The sequence below is a fragment of the Spermophilus citellus genome, assembly GCF_964194105.1.
Source record: "Spermophilus citellus genome assembly, chromosome: 4".
NCBI classification, from domain to species: Eukaryota; Metazoa; Chordata; class Mammalia; order Rodentia; family Sciuridae; genus Spermophilus; species Spermophilus citellus.
Window position 1 is genome coordinate 153219962 of NC_138185.1, and position 27348 is coordinate 153247309.

At 39.7% G+C, this 27348-nt stretch overlaps 1 protein-coding gene across 2 annotated transcripts; it reads right to left on the reverse strand.

The window, feature by feature from the left end:
* On the reverse strand, window positions 1-27348 carry CCDC198 (coiled-coil domain containing 198; the record flags this gene model as incomplete). 2 transcript variants are annotated; one of them, XM_081291531.1, is made up of 6 exons in its annotated part: window positions 1-236; window positions 8785-8944; window positions 10203-10301; window positions 10964-11050; window positions 24547-24629; window positions 27126-27348. In XM_081291531.1, 6 exons carry the CDS (start codon window positions 27346-27348, stop codon window positions 1-3), a joined length of 888 nt encoding a protein of 295 aa, XP_081147657.1. The 2 variants fall into 2 exon arrangements, with proteins under 2 accessions (XP_081147657.1, XP_081147656.1); XM_081291530.1 differs by having other exon boundaries at window positions 10203-10304.

Consider the following 27348-nt stretch of genomic DNA (forward strand, 5'->3'; position numbering starts at 1 on the left):
TTATTCTGCATCAAAAAATGCATCGAAAAGTGGGATTCTCTCTGTCCTGGTCCTCACCAGTCCTCGTGGCTTCTTGTCATCATTTCCCTGCTCATCTGAGTCTGAGCTGGAAATGTCCCAGAGAATCTGTCCCCGGGCCTCTTGTTCACGGAGCCATGCTTCCATTTTCCCAATTTTTCTGTGACAATATTCATTCCTTGCTTGATAGTCCAGAAATTCTGCAGCCTGTGAGTTTCCTATAAAAGATGAAAAACTCTTTTAATTTATGTTTTTCCTAACATTGACTTTTTTGTTTGTTTGTTTTTCAAGTGCCTAGGTTTTTGTGAACACAGAATAATCTGCTTAGTATTTTGTTTGGTGTGTATGTGTGTTTGTGTGTGTGTATGAGATCTCTCTCTCTCTCTCTCTCTCTCTCTCTCACACACACACACACACACACACACACACATACACACATACAGTTCCATGTGGTGTCTCTATAAGGATTAATAAAATATTAGTCTTTATTTTAAAAAGTTTTAAATCTGGGGCTGGGGATGTGGCTCAAGTGGTAGCACGCTCGCCTGGCATGCATGCGGCTCAGGTTTGGTCCTCAGCACCACATACAAACAAAGATGTTGTGTCTGCTGAAAACTAAAAAATAAATATTAAAAAAATTCTCTCTCTCTCTTTCTCTAAAAAAAAAAAGTTTTAAATATCCTGAAAGTCAACCTGTGTACTCCAACCCTTTAACAACACTTTGCCACATATTGCTTTCATCTGAGCCATGTAAGAATTACTTAGAGAGTCACTTTTCCCCTAAATACACCACAAATCTCTTAAGAGTAGACACATTTTCCTTACATGATTATAATACAATTATTATACTTAGGAAACTTAATATTGATCTAATACTATTCTAATATATAATCCATATTCAAATATTCATGGTTGGTCCAATAGTGCTATTTAGAGCAATTTTTTATTTATGTTTTATTTTTATTTTTTTGAATCCAGGGGTGCTTAATCACTGAGCCACACTCCCCAGCCCTTTTTAATATTTTATTTAGAAACAGGGTCTTGCTAAGTTGCTTAGGACCTCACTAGGTTGCTGAGGCTGGCTTTGAACTTGCTTTCCTCCTGCCTTATCCTCCCAAGCTCCTGGGATTATAGGCATGTGCCACTGTGCCTGGCTCATGTTTTAATTTTTAGGCCCAGGATCCAGTCTAGAATCATGCATTCTATTTTATTTTCTTCTCTTTTCATCTCTAATTAGAGAATCCTGGGGCTGGAAGTGTATCTCAGTGGTAGTGGTAGAGCAGTGGCCTAGTACATATGAGGCCCCAGCACCACAAGAAAACAAAACAAAACAAAAAAAACCCTAGCCTATCCACATAAGGTCCTCTCACCTCTCACTTCCTTTCTCCTTCATCCTCTTTCTCCCCTGCTTCTTCTGTCTTCATTGTTTGCAATGCTGACATTTCTTTTCTTTTCTTTTCTTTTTTTATTGCAGTATTGGAGATTAAGCCCAAGGGATGATACTGACATTTTAAAGAGTACAGGTCAATTATTTTGCATAATGACCAATCTTAGGCTTTTCTGATTGTTTCCTTGTGGTTAAATTCAACATTTTGAACAAGGATATTGAACATCTACTGTGTGTTAGGCACATGATGCTTTTAACTTTCACATCAACTCTGACTTCGTATCAGAATCACCTGTGCAGGCTGTAATGCCAAATGCCCGGACCACACTGCAGATCTATGGAACTGGGGAGCTCAATAAGTCAGACTTTGTCCTTTTCTTTTCCTTTCTTTTCTTTCTTTCTTACTTAATTTATGTGTGAGGTTTGATTATGTGCTCATATGTATTTACTTTAGCTTTTTAATTTAAGCAGTACCCAGCCTTCTTTTAGAATGCACAGAGCAATGTGGACTTTGCCCAAGTAAATCTGGCTTTCCAAAAAACAAAATCTTCCCAACCACTTCTGAGCTGGGAAAATAATACTAGGTCAAAGTCTAAAGTCTCCACCAGTCTGGATGGAGCAGATTGAGTCATATGAATGATAATTGCTTATTAAATCTTTTGGCATATTTTATTTAAATCATTAATATCTGAAGTTTTTACTATTATATAAGAAAATCAAGTGTTTCTTTTTTCCTCTATGTATTTTATATATATATATATATATATATATATATATTTTTTTTTTTTTTGTATCAGGGATTGAACTCAAGGGCTCTTGGCCATGGAGCCACATCCCCAGCCCTATTTTGTATTTTATTTAGAGACAGGGTCTCACTGAGTTGCTTAGTGCCTCACCATTGCTGAGGCTGTCTTTGAACTCACGATCCTCCTTTCTCAGCCTCGCGAGCCACTGAGATTACAGGCGTGTGCGGCGCCTGACATCTATGCCTCATATTCTTAAAAACTACTTTATTGAGGTATGATAACATACAAAAACCAGTATGTACATATTTAATGTTAACAGCCTGGTGAGTTGAGAATCAAGTATTGCAATGTAAGGATTCATGCCTGTGACATACCAGTTTTCTTTCTGCCTGAGCAAAGGGCTGATTTTTTTCCTTTGGAGGAATACCATCATCATTGTTATTTTTTGCTTATTTACATAGCCATGATAGATACCTAGTTAATTTATTTCTGCAGCCTTAACCTCTCCTCTAAGCTACAAGCCTTTTTTTTATGGTAAAACTGGACACCTACACTTTGATGTCTATTTGGCAATGTCACAACCTTATCTTTCTCTCACAAACCTGCTCAGATCTTGGCTACCCTAATCCCACAAATGGTACCACTTTTGCCCCATTACTCATTTAGTTATTCAAGAGGAACTCAGGAATCTACCTGGCCTTCTTACTTTTTCCATTTACCTATGTCCAAAACATCACCAGGTTCTGCAAAATTCTCTCATCTGAACCCTCTCCACCCTCATCTTCGCTGTACTCTCCCCATCCACACACCATTTTTCACCTGTGTTACTGCTGTGTTCTTATAACCACATGCACAATTGCATTTCCTTTTGCATTTCTCCACAATGTAGACAGAGTGATATTTAAAAATATAAAACTGACCATGCCAGTCCCATCAATGGCTTTTTCTTGATCTTAAGATAGACTTCAGAATTCTTATTTGACATTACCTGCAATACCTGGGTTGATCTGGCCCTTTTGATGCCTCAGAACCATCTCTAGTCACTCTTTGAACCTCTCTGCTCTGACAAGTATCTAGAACCCACTGTGCTTCTTCCCACCACAGGGCTTTTTCACATGCTGGTAGTAATTACAGTTTGAATGTTTCAGCATTCCTGGTTCTCATTCTCATGGCATTTCAGCCTTTTATTCCAGTTACTTCATGTCTCAGCTAAATGTTACTTCTTTACAGAAATCTGACCTTGCAGGTTATTTTAACTTCCAGTTATACTCTCCCTGAACATCTCCCTATTCATTGGGTATACTATGAAAGCTCCAGAATCCAAGATTCACATCTACCTAGCTCACTATCATAGAATAAACCTACCACACCATGCCTGGCACCTGTTATATGATCAGTAAGTACCCATTGAGTGAGTGAGTGAATAAGTGAATGAATCAATGAATGATCAGAAAATTTTAGGAGAAAGTGAGAAGTAGTGGTAATTAGGACCTGGGAAAGACTTCATTCGTCGGGATTTAGGGGTATCAGTCATCTCTGCTCTGCAAATGAGCCAAGAACTATTCAAGGCATCATCTAAGTAGACTAGGAACATGAGTTTTCTAAAACATCTAAGTAGAGTCAGGAGCTTTGAAACAGGAAGGGAATGTTTGTTATTAGTGTGATGTAATGTAATATTAATGATAGCTTCAATCCCACAGCCCTGTTGATGCTGTGATAATTCAGATCTAGAGTTACTGCATGAGGCAAAATTCACACATTCAGTTTTATCCTTGAAAATCAATCACTGTCACTGTATTATATGCATGGTTCTGTGTACAGGGCATTAAAGTTGAGACCTTCTGAGCTAGATGTTTTATTACTTCTTACATTTCTATAAGATCTTTGGTTCTCTGTGGTTTATAGACTTAAAAAGAGTAAAAAACAAAAACAAAAACAAAACCATAACTTTAAAGAACTTAAATGGGTTTTGAGTGAGTAAAGTAAAGGGCAGGTGTATCCTACTCCAAAATTAACTGGAGAAACCACATAGGCCAAGGGGGAAAACCTGGGGAGTGACTTGGGGAGTGATTTAGGGTGTACAAGGATCACGGAACATGGCCAATGTTGGTGGTTGTGTGCTTTATAATATGTGTTTTAGAAAAGTGTACCACTACTATGCCAGACCCACAATTTCACAAAGTTATATTTAAAAAGCAAAACAAGACAGTCTGCAGGAAAATAGTACAGGTAGTCAGATAAGAACAGAATTGTGAACTAATTTTCAAATGATGGATTTAGGGTGACATTTCTGTGAAGCATATGGTTGTTTTGCTCTACGAGATCAATTCCATCCTCTCTGTTTTGTCCATTCCCCTATATGTCTAAAAAGTATTTTACATTTTATTTGTGCTGTTACACACATAAGGTTCATTTTTACATAAACCCTTCATGGCAGACAATATTTATTCCCACTTTGCTGATGTCGAAACTTAGGTTCACAGAGGTTATGGAAGTGTAATTCAGCTATATTCTGTATGTAGAATAAAACCATGTAGAAAAATATACAGTTACTATTTATTGAGAGGCTAGTTATGTGCCAGGCCCTGTTGTAGGAACAAGAAAACGTGCTGCTCTCTTGGAGCTTATGTTTAGTGAGTGCTCTGTTGGGATTCAGTGAAGGACTTTGACCCTGCGTCCAGCACCTTCCCTCCACTGTATTCAAACCATGGCTTCTGGAAAGGAGAGACACCTCAAAAGCACATCAAAACTCATACACCCCAAAGAGCAATGCTCACTTCAAGTATGTTGTATATAATTATACAGGTCATATGATCTATATATGTAATTTATCAGGGAAATATATATGAAGTATATGCAAAGAGCAGGTGATTTTTAAAGAGGCAGCAGAAGAGATTGTTTTTGTTTTTTTTTCTCACAAGAGGGCCAAAACTCTCAGCCTACCTTCCAAAGGGAAAACAAGAAAGGGTGAATATATCATTGACTAAAAGGGGACTGTTACAGAGGAACCTTAATGGCCAAATGCTGACAAGCAGGATGCTCAAGTACATGTAGGATCTTGGCTATGCCCCACTTGTAGGAGACAGCAAAGTTAAATACTTTTAGAAGGCAGCAAAAGAAAGCAAAGATGCTCCCTGGATAAAAAGGACTCATTGCTAGACCATCTGCCAAGTGCAGTGGGGTGTGTAGGCTCTGGAGTCAGGTGCTCTGAGCGTGCATCCCTTGAGCAGTTTCATGACTTGCAAGGTCAAGGCTATGATCTTGACCATGGACTTGACCTCTCTGGATCTAGTCTCCTCAACTGTAAAAGAAAGGTGGTAATAACTCTCACCTCACAGACCTGATATGTGGAGGATTCAATAATGCATTTAAAATGTTAGAAACTACTTTTAAATACTGGCTTTGCCCATTATTATCCCAATATTCTATATTTTAACATGTACAGTGTACAATGATACTTATAGCATAGAACAGAAGGGTTAACTGGCATGCACTGTAATCTCTCCATCAATGAATAAATGCTCAGTGATATTTGCTTTACTTCCCTTTCCAACAACTCCAGCAATAGGTTAAGTGTGTTGATGCAGTCCATGAGATTCTAATTACTTGTGATTTCATTCTAATGAGAAGAATTAGAGTTTCATGCTAGTAAAATCTACATTTTTCTAGGCTCATTTTGTCATGTGTACCCTCACATACAGGTGCACACACAGGCAAAGGAAACACATACACACATTATAAAGAAAAGATTGTCATAAAATTTAAGTGTTGAGGGAGTTCTCAAGAGTTATTGAGTCCAAGTTTGGTTAATCTTTAAAGTCAGTTCTGGGACTTTTTTTAAAAAGTAGAATTCTCTGGACCCCTATCTAGAGATTCATTCAATAGGATGAAGGCGGAACTCAGGAATCAGAGCATTTGAAAACTCCCCAGGGGTTCATGACCAGGCTGTGCTTCACCTCCCTGCCTGGTGAGTGGCTTGGCTTCTGCCCATGTCACTTTTTCTGTCCCACCCTGGGAGAACTGAGAGGCAGGAGACCAAGCAGGTCAGTTCTGTTCATTTTGGAAGCCCCAGAGTGCAGCCTTCTTCTGAAAGGGAGGGTTGAGGAGTCTCAGCTGATAGGTTTGCAGGCTTTCCTGAGGTGTCTGCACAGAGCTCTGAGTCCTTGGGGTCCTGATGAGCCTGTGTGAGCTGATGGGTAAAAAAGTCCGGACTTTGAATCCTGGCTGTCACATGGAGTGCAAAGTAGTAAGTCCTACATTCTAAGTTGTATGAGAATTAAAGGAGACAATATCTGTTAAGGGAGGAGCACAGACTGGTTTATCATGCACACTCAACAAACCTCAACTTCAACAAAATGGAACCACTTTAAAAAGCCCAGGACAGCAGAGGAAAACCCGCTTTTCTGTGTGCCACAGTCTCTCCTGGGCCCCTTCAGGTCTTGGGGTGTATTCCAAAGCCTTTTCCAATGTTGGTTTCCTTTTAGGTCTTAAGTGATGAGTTGTTGGAGTGTCTAATTTTCACTGAGGCTCTCTTCTTGGTTTTTGTGCCCAATTTTTTTTTAAAAGGGTGGGAGAGATATTGGAGGAAATGTGATAATTTAAGAGTTGATAGACCTTGCCAGCTTCAGTGAGCCAATCCATTGGTCAATGTCTGTTTTTTTGTTTTTTTTTTTTTTTTTTTAAAGAGAGAGTGAGAGAGAGAGGGAGAGAGAGAGAGAATTTTAATATTTATTTTTTAGTATTTGGCGGACACAACATCTTTGTTGGTATGTGGTGCTGAGGATCGAACCCGGGCCGCACACATGCCAGGCGAGCGCGCTACCGCTTGAGCCACATCCCCAGCCCTTGTGCCCAATTTTTTGAATTGTAAAGGTTGTTTATCTCTGTGCTACAAAGCATATGTCATTCTGTGATTTGGGAGCACAGGTTAAATGGATGCCCCAAGTGGATTTTCAGTTATTCAGCCTTTTCTTATTTCATTAACTTATTGATGAAGCATCTTGTTCCTCTGAGCTGGGGCCATGTCTCTTTAAGCAGGTGATTTTGCATCTTAGAAGTTCTAGATCTCCAGAGACATGGTCAATGTTTCTGCAGCTCTCTCCGTGGCCAGTCCCACTGATGCGGGGTTTGGCCCACAGGTCAGCACTGCTTGTGCAAACAAAAAATGTTCACTTTCAACTTCAGGTTTACCTTGGGGAATATGGACAGGGAAAACCAAATAGGGCTCTAATTGGTGGGGCAGCATAGTGTCGAGGTTGGGGACAGATATGTCTCTTAAGAAAGTTATGAATAATCTGAGTTCACAGAGTAATTTGGGTTGGTTGGACAGGAGAGTGGCAGGAGATGATGCTAGGAAGGAGGGCAGTAGCTAGAAAGGCCTACAACCCCGTGTTGAGGACTTTAGTTTTGTCTTGAACACTCACAGAACAATTTTTTTTTTTTTTAAGCAGGAGAATGACATGATCAGATTTGCATTTTATGATTGCATGTAGTACTTCTAAAACTTCAGTGTGTATGAGAATCACCTGGGGATCTTGAGAGTGGATCCTGATTCAGTAGGTTGGGGGGCTCTGGAATTCTACATTTCTAGGCCATTCACAGGCAGTGCCTATGCTGCTGGACCTGAGGTCCTACTTTGATCACTGAGCAGAGTAAAGAAATACTTCAAGTTCAGTGTTTCTCAATCTTTAAGGGCATCAGGATCACCTGTAAGATGGTCAAACCCAGACTTCAGGCCTCACTCCTGCAGTTTCCGATTCAGCCACTGTTTCTGGGGCCTGGGCAAGTTCTCAGGTGATGCTGATGCTGCTGGCCTGAGGACCACACTGAGAACCACTGGAGTGGAGGGTTGCTGGAAGGTGGGTAAGACCTAAGGGGGAGACCTGGTCAGGTGCTATAGCAGTAGCCCTGGTGTGACAGACTGAGGGCCTGACCTAAGGTGACACCACTGAGAACAAAAGAGAGGACAGATTTCAGCACGAGGTGACCTCAACAGGACTTTGTGACTGACCAGCTGCAAGGAGAAGGAGAAGAAAGTCTGGAGAGGGCTCCAGGGCTCTGGCCTGAGACAGACTGGGCATAGAGGCCTCATCTAGTGTCTTGGTTCTGCAAGAAGAGCCAGCTTGGGGAAGGCAATGATGATGGATACATTTGAGGCCTTCTTCATGTGCCCAGGAGAGCTGATCTGCAGAAGAAAGTGTGCAGCCAGGGACAGGGGTTCTGCATATGATGTCAAACCAGCTAATGCAAGTTTTCTATGTGGCTGCGGGCTGTTTAATATTTCCACATGCTTCATTCTAACCATAATTTAAGGCTTTTTTTGTTTTGTTTTACCTCTTCTCTTCCTAGGGCTGGGGTGAGGATTCTAATAAGAATCTAATTCTAATATAAATCATGTTACACCCATAAAAAGAAAGAAACATCTTATTACAGAGCTTAAGCTTCTGTCTTTCCCCGCCAGCTACCCAAAATTATATAACAACCTGCCCACTACATCTGAGAAGTAAAACATCAGCAAGAAACCAAGGATGTTTGCTGTTTTCCCACTCTCCTTCCCACCCCCACCCTGGGAGTATATTTGATGAAGTTTTAAAAATGCTTGAGATATTTTACTAAAAATGCCACATGACTCACCTGGGCCTCTGTTCATGGTTTCATCAGGTAACGTGGTTAGAAGGTCATCATCTTCATTCCCTGGGATGCTTTGAAGAATTTTCTTGACTTTATGGTCCCTCAGGTTTTGCTTAGTAATTCTTTCTTCCCTATGAAGACTCTTCTTCAACTCCATTTGGACCTGAAAATCAGCAATAAATGGTCAATGTTCTCTTCAAGCTATCCTTGCAGGAATAGATCAGCAGATTAGCCACTGTGCAAGTTGTAGATTGTCCACAGACATCTTGTGGTCCCTTAACCACAATAAAATGTTCTTTTTCTGTTAGGTGTGGTGACATTTTTTTATTATCAGGCTTGTTAGGAGAAGGGGAATGTGCCCACAGTCTAAAAGTATCGCTCAATTAAGGTGAGGATGATTGTAGAAGCCTTTCTCTGTGGAATTGTAGTCAGTTACTACAGGCTCATTCCTCAGAGGCAGGAATTTAGAATATGACAGTTATGGGACATCACTGGTAAAAAGGTTTATTATCTGTTATGGTTTGAATGTGTCTCCTAATAAATGAATTTACTCCCCAAATTCATATATTGATGGTATTTGGAGGGCAATCTTATTAAGGCTGTGATCCCAGGATCCTAGGGGTGGGTTTGTTTCCAAGTTTAGTGCCTTAGCTCTCTTTCATTCCTGTCTTCTCACTCTCACACTCTGTCACCGTGTGATGCCCTCAGCTATGTTATGACAGAAGCAAGGCCCCTACGAGATGCTAGCACTTTGATCTCAGACTTCCCAGTCTCCAGAATTGTGAAGCTAAGTTTCTTGTCTTTATTAATTCCTAGTCTGTGATATTCTGTTACAGCAGCAGAAAATGGACTAAGACAAGGTGTTTCTTATAGGAGAATTGTACAGTATGATTTAGAGAAAGAGGCCTAGGTGTCGGAATAAAGACCAACTCTTTCCCAGCCCCACTCCTTTATTTTTTTAATATTTATTTTTAGTTTTAGGTGGACACAATATCTTTATTATTTTTATTATTTTTATGTGGTGCTGAGAATCGAACCCAGTGCCTCACACATGCTAGGCGAGCACACTACCACTTGAGCCACATCCCCAGCCCCCCCCCACTCCTTTTACTAAACAAAGAAAAATGATCTACTCCATTTTCCTGCTGGAGCCAGAATGTCAGAGAAGTGACCTATTTTGAAAAAGGGAGACTTGAGGCATAGATATATTTTCAAGGGGACTGAAAACAGAGAACAGAGTCAGTAGGGTTGTTAGCAGAAGGGATCTTCTTGTCTTCCCAGGTTCAGTAGTTGAATCTTTAGCTCCAATGACTTTTAAGATATTAAGTCAGGACTAGACATGTGCACTTACTATATTCATGTGCCAGGGCAGTGATTATGTGGTATACATTTGGTAAATATGACATTCTTCTTATATTTACCTCTTGTCTTCTACGGTTCATTTCCAGCATTTGCATTTTATGCAAATATTGTCTTTTCCCAGAAGTATATGTTGGAGTTTGCATTTTCTTTTCCAGTTTTTGCTATGAAAGATGACACAGTCATTAGTACAGGGTAATTTGTTACTGACTGCAATCTACAACCTTAAATTCTTCTTGGAACAGAGTGAGATCTTAAGCCATTATAATCCATAGAGATTTCTTGTGATGATAAATGTGGACTACTGTGCGTCCCTGACAAGTCCTTTGTATCACTATCAGTGAGTGAAGTGGCACTTTGCAGTATATATAAGGTAGTTTTAAAGGTTCCTGTAGAGTTTTGCAGACCTCGAATGCAAAAGCTTTGACAATTTCATTTTGAAAATCTCACTTTGACAATACATAATTTTCCCTGCTTATTACGATCCCTCTAGAAATGTGTTCTGATTAAATGACACCTTCCTTTCTCCCCTTGCCTCTTCTACCACTGACTGATGGGCTCCTTGTAGAAGCGCCACTGACTGGTTAAATGGAATCTATTTCCCTATGGTGTATTCTCATCCAACAGGAAAGAGCAGCTGCTGGCTGGAGGCTTGCACACGTGAGAATGGACAGCTCTGAAAGGTTCTCACTGCAAAGGATTTATCTGTTTGATCTGGCTTTGAACCCTTCAGTGCAGACAGGACATGAGAAAGACCGCTTGCCCTGTTCCCATGCAGCCTGTCCCCTGCTAACCACCCCCTCAGGTGACTCCCATAGCTCACCTTTGCTTTGTGCCTTGTCCAGGTTTGTTGCTGGCTCAGGAGTCTTTCGGAGGTAATTACTTGTGGCAGGTCAATGGGTTCAAGCTTCTAGAAGTCCAACATTAGAGTATTCAGCATTCCTCATGCCATGAGATGATGAAACACAAAAGCCCGTCATTAAACTATCTGAACACTTTGCAGCAGCACTTATTCCTGCATAGGGAAGGTGATCCCAATGGCATTACAGTCATTATCTGTGCCAAAGGCTTTTTGACCTATCTGGGTTATTTATTTCTATTGCACTGTTGCTGGTGACTTACCAATTGAAATATTGGTCAGAGAGTTAAGAGACTAAATTGTTTTCTGTCTGCACTGCATATTCAAAGTATCAAATAGCAAGTTCGTAGAATATTAGAGGTCAAAGAGGTACCTGGAGGTTACTTTATTTTACTCATCTCTTGACCACCCAGCTGACCTATTCAACTCCTTAGGGAAGGGTCCTGTTTTTAAGATCTCCAGAGAAGCTCACTCAGACTCCTGCAGTGACAATCACAGGTGATTAGGAGAACCATTTAAAGTGGAAGGGCAATGTGTTAACAAACCTTAGTGATGTCTTTTTCTAGCAGAGTCTAGGCTTCATGGAGGACATCATATTTGAGTTTTGAGGGGTCACTAAGACTGGGTGGTAACTCATGTCCTTGGGTCTGCCTATAGCCTTTTAAAAATCTCAGATGTCCTTATGTTCTACAAGCTGAATAGCAAGACACTGAGAAGGGACTGAGCAGACTTGGGAGATGAAGCTAGTCTCTTTCCAATGTGATGTGCAATGAGGGGCCTGGAGAGTTTATTTTTCACCCAGTGAGCATTTGCTGAATGACTGCTGCATGTCAGGCATGGGGATGCAATGGCCAATGAAAGTGGACATGTCCTTGGTGGAGCTTATAATCTATGGGCAACAGGTTGACTTTTGCTTACGTAATTATCTGACTGATAATTACAAACTGTGATCAGGGCTTTGAAAAGTATTTGACAACATATAACTGGAGGACCCAACCTTGAAAGTGAATGGGGCATGTTATGGGTTGAATTGTGCCCTCTCCCATTCATATGTTGAAATCCTAACCCTTCGTACCTCAGAATCTGATCTTATTGGGAAATAAGGCCAATGCAGAGGCAATTAGTTGAGATAGAATATACTACCGTAGGATGGGCCTCTAACCTAATATGTTGGTTTTCTTATAAAATGGAGAAATGTGGACCCAGACACATTTATAAATAGGACACCATGTGAAGATAATGGCAAAGACCAGGAATGTCTTGTTTCCACAAGCCAAGGAATGTCAAAGATCACTAGCAAATCATCAGAAGCTATGGAAGATGCATGGAACAAATTCTCCCTTACAGCCTTCAGAAGGAACCAACCGTATAGATATCTTGATTTCAGACTCCTTTCCCCCAGCACTGAGTTATAATAAGTTCATGTTGTTGTAGTCACACAGCTCGTTGTGCTTTGCTATAAAAACCTTAGAAGGCCAGCTGGGGGGAAAGGCTAATGAGGCAGTCCAAGATAGTTTCTTGAGGAGGAAATTTTCTAGCAGAATTTGGAAGATTGGGAGTTTTTAGGGAACTAAGGTGTTCTGGGCAGAGTTAACAGCCTATGTATGCTCTAGCCCCAAGGCAGGGTGAAAACATGATCTGTTTAAGGAACTGAAAGAGCTCAGTTGACTGCAGCTCCAAGTGAGGGAAAGAGAAGCTCAAAATGGGGCTGGAGAGCTCAGGCAGGGCCAGCAGGTCATTCTAATGCTGGTCCATCTTAAGGGAAATAGGAAGCCACTGGCAGTATGAAGCACAGTAGTGACATGATTACCTTTGCTTTAAAAAATATGATAATTCTGGGTGCAGTGTGGAAATGAGATTAGAGAAGAGTAACTATGAAGTGGGGAGAGAAGTGAGGAGGACAAAGAATGATGAACTGAGGTTTCAAAGAGGATGGACTGAAGATGACAGAGGAACATTGATGGCTCTGTGAATATATAGACCTGACTAGAGAAGAAGAGCCAAGGCTCCCAATGACACCCAGAACAAGGGATGGATAGTGTTATTTACTGAGTTGGTGACCCTAGAGGAAGACCTCTTTTGGGTGGGATTTAGAGGAAAGATAAAAATTTGGTTTGCAGAAGGTTGAGTTGGAGACATCTTTGAGAAATGTGAGTTTAGGTGTTGAGTAGTAATTAGTTAGGCAAGGAGCTCAGAGGAGAGGTCTGTGTTGGCTGTACATTTGGAAATCATCCCTGGGGAGAGTATGACTGAAACCAAGGTCAAAGGCAAGGTCAAGACTGAGAAGAACAGTGCCAAGGACAGCAGATTTGAGCTCCAAAACTGAAAAACTGGTGGATGGTGATGAGCTGGCCAAGGAGACTGAGAAGTGATGATTCAAGTAGTAGGTGGAAAACCCTGAGAACATTAAGCTGCAGGCTGCAGTGTGAGTACCACTCCCACACTAACCAACACCAAAGACAAATGATCATTTACTTAAAAATTGTTTCATTTTGGTGTGACTTGTTGCATTGTCAAAAAGTTGACCTGGAAGCCAGCGTGGCTTTTAAGGTGACTGTGGAGAGCAGTGGTATAAATCATGGCCCATCTGACTCTCATGGCTGTGTTTTCACTGGGAGCTGCTTGTTTGAAGGTGCAGGTCAAGATGCCCCGGTTGCTATGGTAACGCTGGCCAAGGGTGGCTATGGGCAAAGGCACATGGCTCCATCAGTTGAGGCCTTGAGTTCAGCACCTTCTCCCAGGGAGAATGAATTCTGAGCAAAACAAGATGACCCTAATGTCTCTCCAGTCCTATGTCCTTAAGATTGCCTGCTTCACTGAAACTTTCCCACAAATAACCTTTTGATGGTGAAATCTGTACAACAAACTTGCTGAGCTAGTTCTGGAGCCAATCAAGCCTCACCAGAGCTTAGTAACCCACCTGGCCCCAGCTTATTCTCCCTATGTGTGTCTGTTTGTCTTTTCTTTATCCCCTATCACCCACAGTCCAGTGTCTTCTTAATTAATGGCTGCATCTGAGAGAGATGAGAGAGTTGTGACAGGTGACTAGGGTAAAAAGAGACAACAGAACCATGAAAATAGATGCCGAGTATCCACTTTTCTGTGGACTCATTTCCTGGCTTCTGGTCCTAAACTTGACCTATTCTGGGGACAGCAGCCTTTCTGCTGGAGCAGTCCAAATTTGACCTAGCAAGGAAGAAAAAAAAAAGTCAAAGGATATGGAGACAGGGAAGGGACTTAAGGGCAAGGAGCTCCTCTTTATGTTTCAGGCATTTTGCATTTGTGGTAGGAACTACTTTTCTGTTCCATTTTCATATCCAATAAGGAAGTGGTCTTTTAAACATAATTTAGCAAAAATGTAATGAAAAATAATCAATAGTAGTAAAAGAAGTTCGTTTCCCTGGCTCTCAACTTTGTAGGACATGAAAATGTCAAGCAAATGAATCTTGCTAGCACCGGATGCAGCAAAGGATTGAGTCAGAATGCTGAAAGAAGGGAAGACAAGATAGGAAAAGGGAAACCAAGACAGAGGGGACCTCAAGACACCTGTGGGAGGATGGATCAGCAACAACAGGAAGGAACTCTTGGAGGTCAGAAGAACATAGAATTTTTTGTGCCATACTCGGCACTGGGACAGGGTTCAGGATTTGGGTCTCTCCAATGAAGACTGTAGGATTTTTGCAGCCACTGCATGCTACACCTAGGTAGAAATATGTCACCTCACTCAATCCTCAGGTGCATCTTCTGCATAATTATGAGGATCCCCATTTCAGAAAGGTTAATGACTTGTCCAAGTTTACATAGCTAGAAAGTGGCACGTCCAGGATTCAAGCTCAGGTGTGTCCAGTTCCAAACACCAGGTTCTTTCCTACTTGTTCCCCAAATGATTTATCATCAGAATCTCCTGGAACTAAAAAAGAAATTCCTGGGCAACTCACTGGAGATTGAAATTCAGTAGATCTGAGTATGTCCTGCCTGTGAAGTGAGATGCCTCAATTCATCATCTCCAAAGATAACACAATGGAAGGAGATATATTATATATCCTCTCCCAGGAACTCTGATGATTTCTTTCCAGATTGGGTCCATTTGCCTCCACATTGCCTCAAGTAAGTAAACTACATCAAAATACGCTGTAGAAGATTTGTTTGCAAAGTATTACTGAAAATTTGAGTCTGAAGAAGTCAGGCTATTTTTTTTCATTTTAAATCATCTATCCACAAATTCTTAGGGCCAGGTATTTGCTTTTATAAGGATATGGGTAATAACAGATCCTTCTATTCTTGGTCTTTCAATTTAAATTCGCCTTCCTTCCTTTCTCCTTCCTCCTTCCCTCCTCCCTCCTTCTCTTTCTTTCTTTCTGTACCAGGGATTAAACCCAGAGGGGTGTTAAGCTGAGCGACATCCCCAACCCTTTCATTATTTATTTTGAGACATGGTTTCACTAAGTTGCTTAGGGGCCACCCTAAGTTGCTGGGACTGGTCTTGAACTTGTGTTCCTCCTGTCTCAGCCTCCTGAGCCACTGGGATTACAGAGGCGAGACACTGCGCCTGGCAAAATCACAGTTCTGATAAGGGTTAAGTGGTAGGTAAGCTCAGGAACTCTTCCAGGCAATTACTTTTTTCCTGTCCTTTGGAAAAAAACCCAAAGAACCACACGATTCCTCCGGAAAGCCACTAGATGGCGGCAACTGACATTGCAAATGGGATCCCACCTTGAAGTCATTTGCTCTTGGCCTCCTAAATGTTACAGAAAATATTGCTTGGAAAATTGGTTTCATCTAAATAGTCAAACAGCATTGCCTTAGAATTCTGGGCCCTCGTATGCATGTTCCTTTTCCCTGCCTGTGAAGTGAGATGCTTCAATTCATCATCTTCAAAGAGAACCAAATGGAAGGAATTACTAGAAAATGGGTAAAATGATAATACTTAAAAATCATTTTATAATGTCAAGATATGTATTATTTGTCTAAAGGCTTCTGAATTATTTGGCTTCTCAAACAAAACAAATGGCCAGCCTCGTTGAAATGTCTGCTAGGAGATTCAAGAATCAAGATTAAATCAACCGTAGGCCCCAAATCAGTGAACCTGGTGATAAACACTAAACTTTTCCAATAAGAAGAGGAAGATGGACTGGAACAACTTAACGAAAATGTGAAATCTATATGGCACCATAACTTAAGAATGTGTTTTTCAAGGTTCTGGGAAGCAGAGAAAGGGATCCAGGACACCTTTGAAGTGAGAAATCATAAGGCCAAAAAGGAATTTCTGATCAAGGCATTGCATTGAGCTCCTAGTTCAATAACATTTGCTCCACATAGCTAGCAATGAAAAAATAAAATGCAAAATAAAAAAAGATATGGCCTGGCTTTAATAAAGACAAATATCTCCTTAGACCAGAAAAGGAATACAAACATTTAGGGGAAGCTGATTTATAAGGCACTTAGTGGTCTTGATGGCCATTATTTCTATTGGTTAAGGAGGATCTAAAAATGGTCCATTTAAATGGGAAATCAGAATCAAACTCACAGATTGAAATTAGGGGCTGAATTATTTTCCACCAGCCTACCTTATAAAAGAATTACAGGGGTGGGGGAGTAGCTTAATGATAGAGTATATGCTTAGCACGTGTGAGGTCCTGGGTAATATTCCCAGTACTGAGAAAAATAAAATGAAATAGCAGAATCTAAAGGTAAGCTGAAAGATTTGTTTTATAAGCATTATCAAAGTCAAATATAAAGAAGATAAGACTTTTTGTAATTTTAAACTTTTTTGTGGGTGTAGATGGACAGAATGGCTTTATTTTATTTGTTTATTTTTATGCGGTGCTAAGGATTAAACCCAGTGCCTCACACATTCTAGGCAAGCTCTCTGCCACTGAGCTATAGCAAATTTAAAAGTTTAGGTAAATGGAAAATTTCTTGTAATTATATGGATTAGCAAAAAAGAATAAGATACCCAAATCAACTAAGAACCATCAAAGAAATTCTTAGTAAAAAATTTCTCACTCCCCTTAAAAGCCCAAGTGGCTAAAACTTGTTTTAGAGGCCCATTTTACCAAACATTAGAGGAACAGATAACACCTGTGTTATAACAAATGTTTTAGAGAGTTGAAAAGAGGGAAAGGTAATTGACTCATTTCACAAGACTAATTCAATCTCAACAGCAAAACTGGAAAAAAAACATACAAATATTATATATGTCACTTATTAAAATACATACACATAGCTGTAGAAAACCCAATTCAGCGGTATATTTATATATGTATCTCATGACTAAGTAGGACTTAGGCCAGGAATGCAAGTCTAGTTCAACATCATAAAATTTATAATCTACTCACTGGTTAAAAAGGAAATCCATATGATTATTTTAATATATTTGGAAAAATAAACAAATTTAACATAGCCCCGAGGAAAACTTTTAGCACTGGCGAATAAAGGGGAAGATGATAATTAAAATAAATGGCATTGTGCCAGTTCTCTTTCATTTGTTTTTCTGGATCCACTTGCCACACTTCTCTGCTCTGGTCTCTGTCTGTAAGGACTGAGCAGTTTCCGTGCTTATGACTTCACATCCAGTACAGCCACTGGGGGACCTGGCAGGAGACCAGACTGGGGAAGACAAGAAAGCGAGGTGCTTGTTCTTCTATATCCCTTCCTGCAAAGCCATACTGGGGTGACTCTGTCCCTCAAAGGAAGGTCCCTGCTACTCTCAAAGCAGCTCCCTCTTCCCCAATTCCTCCTTCCAGGCTCCAGAAATCTCTCCCTTTCTTAGTCTGTGGTTACCCTCAGACTAAGTGGCTATGGCAATATCTTTTGTGGTTTTCTTTACCCAAATCTCTATACATAGAGAGTTATAAGGAAAATATTCCTGGATTATTGTAATTTGATTGTGACATTTGTTTCCTTTTGGGAATCTGACTGGTACCAGTATCTTTCAAAATCCCATTGTAAATATTGTACAGGTTGAGTGTCCTTTATCTGAAATACTTGGAATTAGAACTGCCTCAGATTTCAAAATTCCCCCCCCCCCCCAGATTTTGGAATATTGTCATGTACATAATGAGTATCTTGGGGAAGGGATCCAAGTCTAAACACAAAATTTGTTTCATATGCTTCCTCTGCACATAGCCTGAAGGTAATTTCATGTCATATTTTCAGTGCACCTGCATTTGGCTGCCATCTATCACATGAGGTCAGGTGTAGAATGTTCTTCTTGTGGCGTCATGTTGGTGCTCAGAAAGCTTTGGATTTTGGAACATTTTGGACTTCAGATTTTCAGATGAGGGATGTTCAACTTGTACTTAGTTTTAGAACTAGTTCCATTAATGTCATAGATAAGACAAGGATACCCATTATCACTGCCTGTATTCAACATTACAAAGACATTCTAGCTGATGCAGAAGTCAAGAAAACAAGTACAAAGAATAAGAATTGGGAAGAAAGATAAAAAAATTATAGGTGATATTGCCTCTATAGAAATCTAGAAGAATCTACAGACCATGAGAATTATCAAGGTATGTGAATAAAGTTCTGAAACACAAATTACAAAAATTTATAGCTTTCTTGTTCACTAATAATAATCATTTAGAAGATTCAATGGAAAAAAAGACCTCATTCAAAATAGGTAGGGGAAAAGTCCTATCATATCTGATGGTCAGTTGTATGTGGCAACTCGACTAGGCTATGGTCTCCAGTTATGCACACACTAATCTAGGTGTTACTGTGAAATATTTTGAGGATGTGATTGAGGTCCATAATCAGTTGAATTTAGTGAAGATTATTTTGGATAATCTGTATGGACTGAATGAGATCTTAAGCCATCATAATCCATAGATATTTCTTGTGATGATAAATGTGGACTACTGTGCGTTCCTGACAAGTCCTTTGTATCACTATCAGTGAGTGAAGTGGCACTTTCAATATATATAAGGTAGTTTTAAACGTTCCTGTAGAGTTTTGCAGACCTTGAATGCAAAGGCTTTGACAATTTCATTTTGAAAATCTCACTTTGACAATATATAATTTTCCCTGTTTATTACTATCCCTCTAGAAATGTGTTCTGATTAAATAACACCTTCCTTTCTCCCCTTGCCTCTTCTACCACTGACTGATGGGCTCGTTGTAGAAGCGCCACTGACTGGTTAAATGGAATCTATTTCCCTATGGTGTATTCTCATTTGCCAGGATAAACCCTGGGGAGTTCTGCCATTTAGGGGGTACACTCAGGGAGGGGCCCCATCTCTGCAGGTGTTGTCTGCAGTAAATGGCCTTGAGGATCTGACAGTACCTGGACACCAAGTCATCATACCAAGTCAGCCAGCTGCATAGCAGCCCCTGGCTGGCTCTGGGACGACTTAGTGGAACCTATAAAAAATTAGCCCCACCTCACAGCTTTTGTTTCTGTGTGTGAGGAGTCCTATTCAGGAGAGCATTGTCAAAGTATGGAGGGAGAAAACAGAAAACTTCCCCCAGGATCCCCAGGATTCTGGTGAGTTAGGAACAGAAAAGTCAGGAACAACCTGTGGTTAAGATTTCTCCTGCAAACTGAGAATGAAGAGAATGGTTTAAACTGAGGAGAGAAAGAAAGGAAAAAGTCATACTAGATTTTTCACAGATCTGAAAACTTCTAGAGTCACTAGATTCCATGTAAAATTTCTCTTTCTCATTGACATGTTTTCCCCACAAAGGGCCCAGCGCTCATCCAACAGGAAAGAGTAGCTGCTGGCTGGAGGCCTGCCTGCACAAGTGAGAATGGATAGCTCTGAAAGGTTCTCACTGCAGTCCTCACCGAGCCAATTGAGAAGTCCTAAGAATAAAACTAAATCTACCTTGAATAAGAAATTCTGCCAGCGGACAGCAGCTTCAGCTTCTGCCTGAGGGTTCCAGCCTGCCCTTCCTGCCCTATAGTTATTGGATTTGCCTTGCCGGACTCCACAATCACATAATCCAATTCCTTGCTGTAAGTCTATTAATAGATAACTTCTTCTGCTGGTTCTGCTTCTCTTGTTGAACCCTAACTGTTACAAGGGCCTAGAAACAAACTTTAAAAATCACACAAGACTCCCATGGAGAAATCATGAAACGCTATTGAAAGAGCTAAAAGGAAATCTGAGTAAATGAAGGTCTGTGTCATGTTTGAGGTTCAGTAGACTCAATATTGTCTAAGGCCAAAAACAACGTTGAAACCATCCAAGGCAGAACCATCCTCCTTGTTTCTCACTAGCAGATTTACACTCATCATTCTTTCTTCTCCAATTCAATCATTCAATAACCAAAACATACTTACTGACCATGTGTTATGTGCCAGACACCCTTCTAGATATTCAGATACATTAGTAACAACAGAAAAATAAAATCCCTGGCTCTGTGAAGGTCGTATTCTAGCACAAGAGAGAAAAGGGAGCAGTGAAGAAAATACAAGATGAACACAATAGGTAAGTAATGCATTTGATGTATTAGATGGAAATAGGCATGCCAGGGAAAAGACAAGACAGTGAAGGACGGAGGGAATCAGGAGGATTGGAAGAGGATTGCTATTGTCAGTAATTGGTCAGGAGGGTAGGCCTTCTGAAGATAGTGACATTTGAACAAATCCTTGGAGGTGAGGGAATTATCCAAGCAAATCACCTGGGGATGCAGTAACTTCCCAACTTAGGTTGGATTTTAGACGTTTGCAGGAGAAGGTAATCAGACCAGAGGGGGTGCTGCTGATCAACTCTTGTCCATGGGGCAGGCACATTTGATTCACTGTCCTGGCAGAGGCTCTCAGAGCTCAGTTCCAAGTTGAGGAACCTTAGTTCATGACCTGCTCTATACTTGAGGAGTAGATGTTCAGGAAATGGAGAGTGCCAAATACACAGCTCAAATTATTTAGGATGCAATTATATTTGGTTTAATAATTAAAAATACTTTTAGAAATTTTTTTGGGCAGAGATTAGGCTATTAATTAGCATGTCATGGGAAACCAGCATTTATTATTCTCTCAAAAACCCATTTGTGGTGGAAAATGTGCTGAGCCTCATTTGTGAAGATAATTATAGCTGATATCTTTGGGAGTGTCTGCCAAGTTCCTAGTGATTTCCCTCTTTCTGGAAGCTGATTCCAGAATCTAGAGGGTGACTCTTCCACCCACATTTCTACTGCATGAACATGTCCTCTGCCTATAACTCACTGAATCAGAGCTCGAATCATGAGCAAAGCTTAGCCAGTCATATCTTGCCTCCCAGGAATTTGGAATCAGAGCCAAGAGGCTCAGGTCAATCTTCCATTTGACTGGAACTATAAGATGCAATCCCAGGGTGCCCATATTTCATCAAGTGCACCTGAGGAGCAGAGAAAGATGATCTGCCAAGGCATTAAGCACACAGACAGAAGAGAGCTTGGGGGAGAAACTTAGAGAGTTCTGCCTTTCAGTTGCCGACAGGTGTCTCCCTGCTCTGAGGTTCAATAAAACATTCCTCTACCTTTATAATTAACCATATTGGTTGCTCTGGGTAGGCAGCTGGAATTCTAATACAGGGATGCTCCAGGTCTGTAGAAACAGGGAGTGCATTTTGGAGTGTTTTTCCCCCAGCCGGCATGATGTTCATTCATTCACCAACTGACTTTTCTGTGGCACACAATGTTAGTGGCTGAAGATATATGATTAAATGAGACATAGCCTTTGTACTCACATAATCTATTCATTCTTCCTTTCTTCCTTCCTTTCTCTTCCTTCTTTCTTTCTTTCTTTGGTGCCAGGGATTAAATCCAGGGGCGCTTAATGACTAAGTACATGCCCAGTTTTTAAAATTTTTTTATTTTGAGACAGGATCTTAGACTAAATTGTTTAAGGCCTTGCTAAGTTGCTAACGCTGGCTGTTATGGTTTGGATGTGAGGTATCTCCCAAAGCTCAGCTGTGAGACAATGCAAGAAGGTTTACAGGAGAAATAATCTGGTTATGAGAGTTTTAAACCAATCAGTAAATTAATTCCCTGATGGGATTAACTGAGTGGTAACTGAAGGCAGGTAAGGTGTGGCTGGAGAAGCTGGGTCATTGGGGTTGTGGCTTTGAGGTATATGTTTTATATATAAGTGGAGACACCTCTCTGCTTTCTCATCATCATGTGAGCTGCTTGCCTCCACCTCACTCTTCCACCATGATGTTCAGTCTCACTTGAATCCTGAGAAATAGAGTCACTGTCTATGAACTGAGATTTCTGAAATCATGAGCCCTCAAATAAATTTCTCCTCCTCTACAACTCTTCTGATCAGGTCTTTCAATCACAGCAGCAAAAAAAGCTGACTAAAACACTGGCTTTGAACTTGCAGTCCTTTTGCCTCAGCCTCCCAAGGTGCTAGGATGACAAGTACGCAACACTGAGCCCAGATATTTTTCTTGACTTTAATTTTAAGGTGGTTGGTTAGTGTGTGGGGTGTATTATTAGATACTGAAACATCAAAGTCCTCTTTTGAGCTTGACGGACTATTGAGAGAACCAAAACCTGTCCTTGTCTTCTATAGGTTTGATAGATAATAAAAATACTTTGTGGACTATACTGTGTTACACAGATGTTTTTCACTGGTTATAGTAATTTCTTCTGTTTGAGTTAGTCAGCTTCACAGAGACATATTAAACACACTCCATTGAAAGGAAACTTTGGTTTAGGCATAAAACAAGTCTTAAAGTTATTCAGTTTATCCACAGATATGCTCAAAAATTTTAAAATTAGATATTAATTCATTACATTTATACTTTATTTTTCTTGAGCTAAACAATATTTTTGAGGTTTTTAATATTTTGGAATATTTTCTAATAATTTTGGAAAAGATGCTCTTTTTGAATGAAAGCCTATATAATCATTTCAAATGATAATTTTGAGCTTCTGGAGAAGACAAATAAGAACCAACCGAAACAGAAATAATTCTCAAAAATAAGCTTCAATACCCCTGGGGATAGCCCAGGCATCTGGGTGAATTATGCAGCAGGTGGGATTTCTCAAATGTCAATGGAAGATCCTGCTCATGAGAGAGCCCCAAACCCTCCTTTTAGCTGTTGCTTATTTTCAAGGACCCACTCTGATCTCTTTCCCTTTTTAGGATGATACTTTTTTTTTCTTTTGCCATTTTTTATGAGCTCTTTATTATTTTTGCATTACAATTCTTTTTTTTTTTATTATTGGTTGTTCAAAACATTACAAAGCTCTTGACATATCATATTTTATACATTTGATTCAAGTGGGTTATGAACTCCCATTTTTATCCCAAATACAGATTGCAGAATCACATCGGTTATACATCCACGTTTTTACATAGTGCCATACTAGTGTCTGTTGTATTCTGCTACCTTTCCTATCCTCTACTATCCCCCCTCCCCTCCCCTCCCCTCCCATCTTCTCTCTCTACCCCATCTACTGTAATTCATTTCTCTCCCTTGTTTTTTTTCCCTTTCCCCTCACTTCCTCTTTTTTTTCAAAATGTTTTTGTTTTGTTGTTTTAAAGAGAGAGATAGAGAATTTTTTAATATTTATTTTTTAGCTTTCGGCAGACACATCTTTGTTTGTATGTGGTGCTGAGGATCGAACCCGGGCCGCAAGCATGCCAGGTGAGCGCACTGCCGCTTGAGCCACTTCCCCAGCCCCTCTCTCACTTCCTCTTATATGTAATTTTGTATAACAATGAGGGTCTCCTTCCATTTCCATGCAATTTCCCTTCTCTCTCCCTTTCCCTCCCACCTCTCGTCCCAGTTTAATGTTAATCTTTTTCTCATGCTCTTCCTCCCTGCTCTGTTCTTAGTTGCTCTCCTTATATCAAAGAAGACATTTGGCATTTGTTTTTTAGGGATTGCCTAGCTTCACTTAGCATAATCTGCTCTAATGCCATCTAGGATGATACTTTTTGGACTTTGTTGCTCTTAGAATCTGCATCCCTCTAAAGGGAAACTATTAAACATTTATTATGATGAATACATTTGATGCTCTTGCTTTGTTGAGATTTAATGTTCCTAATTTCAACAACTAGTTTATTTTCTGGGAAAATAAAGTTAAAGATAAAAGTCGTAGAGATCATTTGGACTGATGATTAGGAGTAAGGACTTTGATACCTGGCTGGTATTCAGTCTCTGTGTGTCTTTTGGGAAAGTTACTTAGCTCTCTGACCACATGTATAAAATAAGGGTAAGACGTCCTTTCTAATAGGGGGCTTAGTGGGTTAAATGAATGCCATAGATTAAGTTGTCTAGTATAGTATCAGACTTGTAGAAGGTGGTAATTGAATAGTAGTGGTAGTCATTGTTTTTATTATTTATTATAATTTCCCAGAGACACAGTGCTAGATTCAGGCCCCGAAGTCCCCCTACCCATGTACTTGTTAGTATACTTGCTCGTTTTGGAAATGAAACCATTAAAAAGGAAATCCTAAGTAGATTGGTCTTTGTAATTGGCAAAATTATCTTTAAAAATATTCTTATTAATGTTAGTCAATATCCTTCTTTTATGATGATAGTTAAAAAGAGATGTTACTATTAAATCCAAGAAATTCTTTATGAAGCATCTTAAATTCATCTTACTTCAAGTCTTCGAGGTGGATGCCTTTTAATAATACTTGTTTCTCCCCGTTCCAGTGGGATGTCAAAATACATGGCCCTGGGTGCTTGAAGAATTGGGGGAGAAATGAGAATAAGCCATTAAAACAATTTACCATTAAATTAGAAAGATGATCCTTAGTTTGTAGACTTATTAACATAATTTTGTACCTTTTCAGTTATATACGTTTAACCCATAGATTGAATGTGGAGATGAAAAACATGGAACAGGGTCCCTACTTGAATGCAAAAGTTAAATTTTTTTTAATGAATTTTTTTTTAAAGAGAGAGACAGAGAGAATTTTAATATTTATTTTTTAGTTATCGGCAGACACAACATCTTTGTTTGTATGTGGTGCTGAGGATCAAACCCGGGCCGCATGCATGCCAGGCGAGCGCACTACCGCTTGAACCACATCCCCCTCCCGCGAATGATAAAATTTTAGTCTAATTTCTGATTTCATCATTTCCTTCTCTGATAGATATTTAGAGGAAGATCTGCAAAATTAACAATGCATGGACTACAAATGCAACTGAAACACAGAATTTGGCCTATGTAAGAGAAAGTCATAGAAACTTACTTATTTGTTTTAGTTCCATGAATCTCCTCCCCAAAATATAAGAAATCAGAAAAAAATATATTTAACAAATGAAAAAAATCTATCTTATCTATCTTTTGGAACTCTAAATAGGTAATAGGTGATTAAATGCAGAGAAAGGTGACTCAGAATTAGAACATGAGCTTCCAATAAGAGTGTGCAATGCTTAGCCTTGTATGATCACAATTAAATAGTTTCTCTCAAACCAGGGAAATTCCAAGTTGCTACTGTAATACAACATATCGGCATTCTTTCCTGAGAAAACAAACCAGGGCTACAGAGTTAAGCCTCTGCTAGGAAACAGGGAGGCTTAATAGGTCTATTGTGAATTTTATAATCCCGGGCTCTTGTACTGTTGCCAAGACCAAACAGCACGAGTGAAATCCTTGTCCTTTCCCTTGGCAATATGGATGAATCTGATTTCTAGATTGTTAAATAGATCATCCTATACTCTCACTTCACATTTGAAATGGAAAATTCCAGGAGCATTATGCAACTCCATCCTTAAGACTTTTAATGGCCACTTTAATGACTTTGCTGTAACTTTTAGTAGTTTGAAAACTATGTCTTTATTTTCTTTCGATGATGATACCACATTGAGAGTACAGAAACAACACAAAACATTGGATTTAAAAGTGTAAATTTTTTGGCAAATTTTTTTCCGAAGTCTGACTACTTCTTATTTTTATACTGTGATTTGAAAGATATAACCCCATTATTTAGTTAGATTTTCCCCAATATGGCATGTTGTTTTTACCCCTGATTATAGGTGAAGAAAATTGATGAAGTGACTTGTCCAAGATGGTCTGGTTTGGTATTTGGTGGAGCTGGGATTAGTCTGCAGCATGCTCACTAATGCCTTGTTATTTATATTCAATGAGATTTTGTCTTCTCAAAAATAAAAATTTCCAGTTGGAACTCTAAAGCACTAAAATCAGCTTTCACTATCCAGTTACCAAAAATCTTAAAACTCTGGATAAAGAGTTTGGATTAAAAAAAAAAAAAGAATCTTTCAGTGCAACTAAGGGGAAAATTCCCATTCAGATATTAAAGAAGTTGGAGAACAAATAAAATAGGCTGTATAGAACTACTTAACATTGTCAATTCTACAGAAGACACTCATGCAAATCATTGTGGGCAAGTTCTGCTAGGTTCCAAAAGAGAATGCAGGCATTCTGATCAAGACTTCCAGTAAGGGGAGCTTACTTGTGTTACTGATCCAGGATGAGAAGAAAAGAGAAAATTCCATACATATATACTTGCATATACTTTACAAACATATTTCTCTTCCCAAGTTAGAATTTATCTGTTTCATTATCTCGACGATCACCACAACATATTTTACATGTCTTATAAAATATCCCAGAATAATTTATAGCCACTTCAGGCTAAGAGCTTCCAATCAAATGGAAAAAATTATTTCCCCTGAAGATGACCATGAAGAGAAGGGGTGACTCATCTACTCATCTGTTCTACAATAAATCAATTTTGTTTGGGGTGTTTTCAAAAGTCACATTAGAGAAGATTCACTCCTAAAGTGCTGCTTTCAAAACCACAAAGCCTGATGCATTAAACTGTATTGGAGATGATTTAAATTTAGAATCTAACTGAAATACATGATTGTTATCATTCATTACATCAGTGCCTTTATAATTTTAATGATCTGGCAAAGCTCAGTACAAACATGGAAAGCACTATAAACTAAGCTGAAACAAAATGATTTTCCTTCTCATTTGGAATGTTAAAAATGCCTTTGTACACAGTTTACACTCCTATTCTAAGGTGCCAGAATACCTTTGATTGACAGACATTCAATTCCTACTTCAACTGACAAATGTTCAATCCCCACATATTTCCTTACATCTCGATAAATTAGAGACTTGCTGAGATCACAGAGATGGGTCAATCTATCGACAGCTCTATTAGGTCCCGATACATAAATCCCATGCTGAGTTTTGCATTTACCTGTAGAATATCTTCCATACCAGGTTTCTCGCAGAGGTGGCAGCTGGCCATTCAAAATTTCATTCCGGTCCTGTAGTCTTGCCAACGAATATGAGCTCTTTTCTTCTAGGTTCTGATTAAATGCAAAATCCATAGGGCCAGCTGAAGGAGTGTCTGCTCCTTTGTTTTGCAGAGGGGCTACTTTGGTGACCCGAGAGTGAGCCTTAGAGTGACTCTGGCCCAT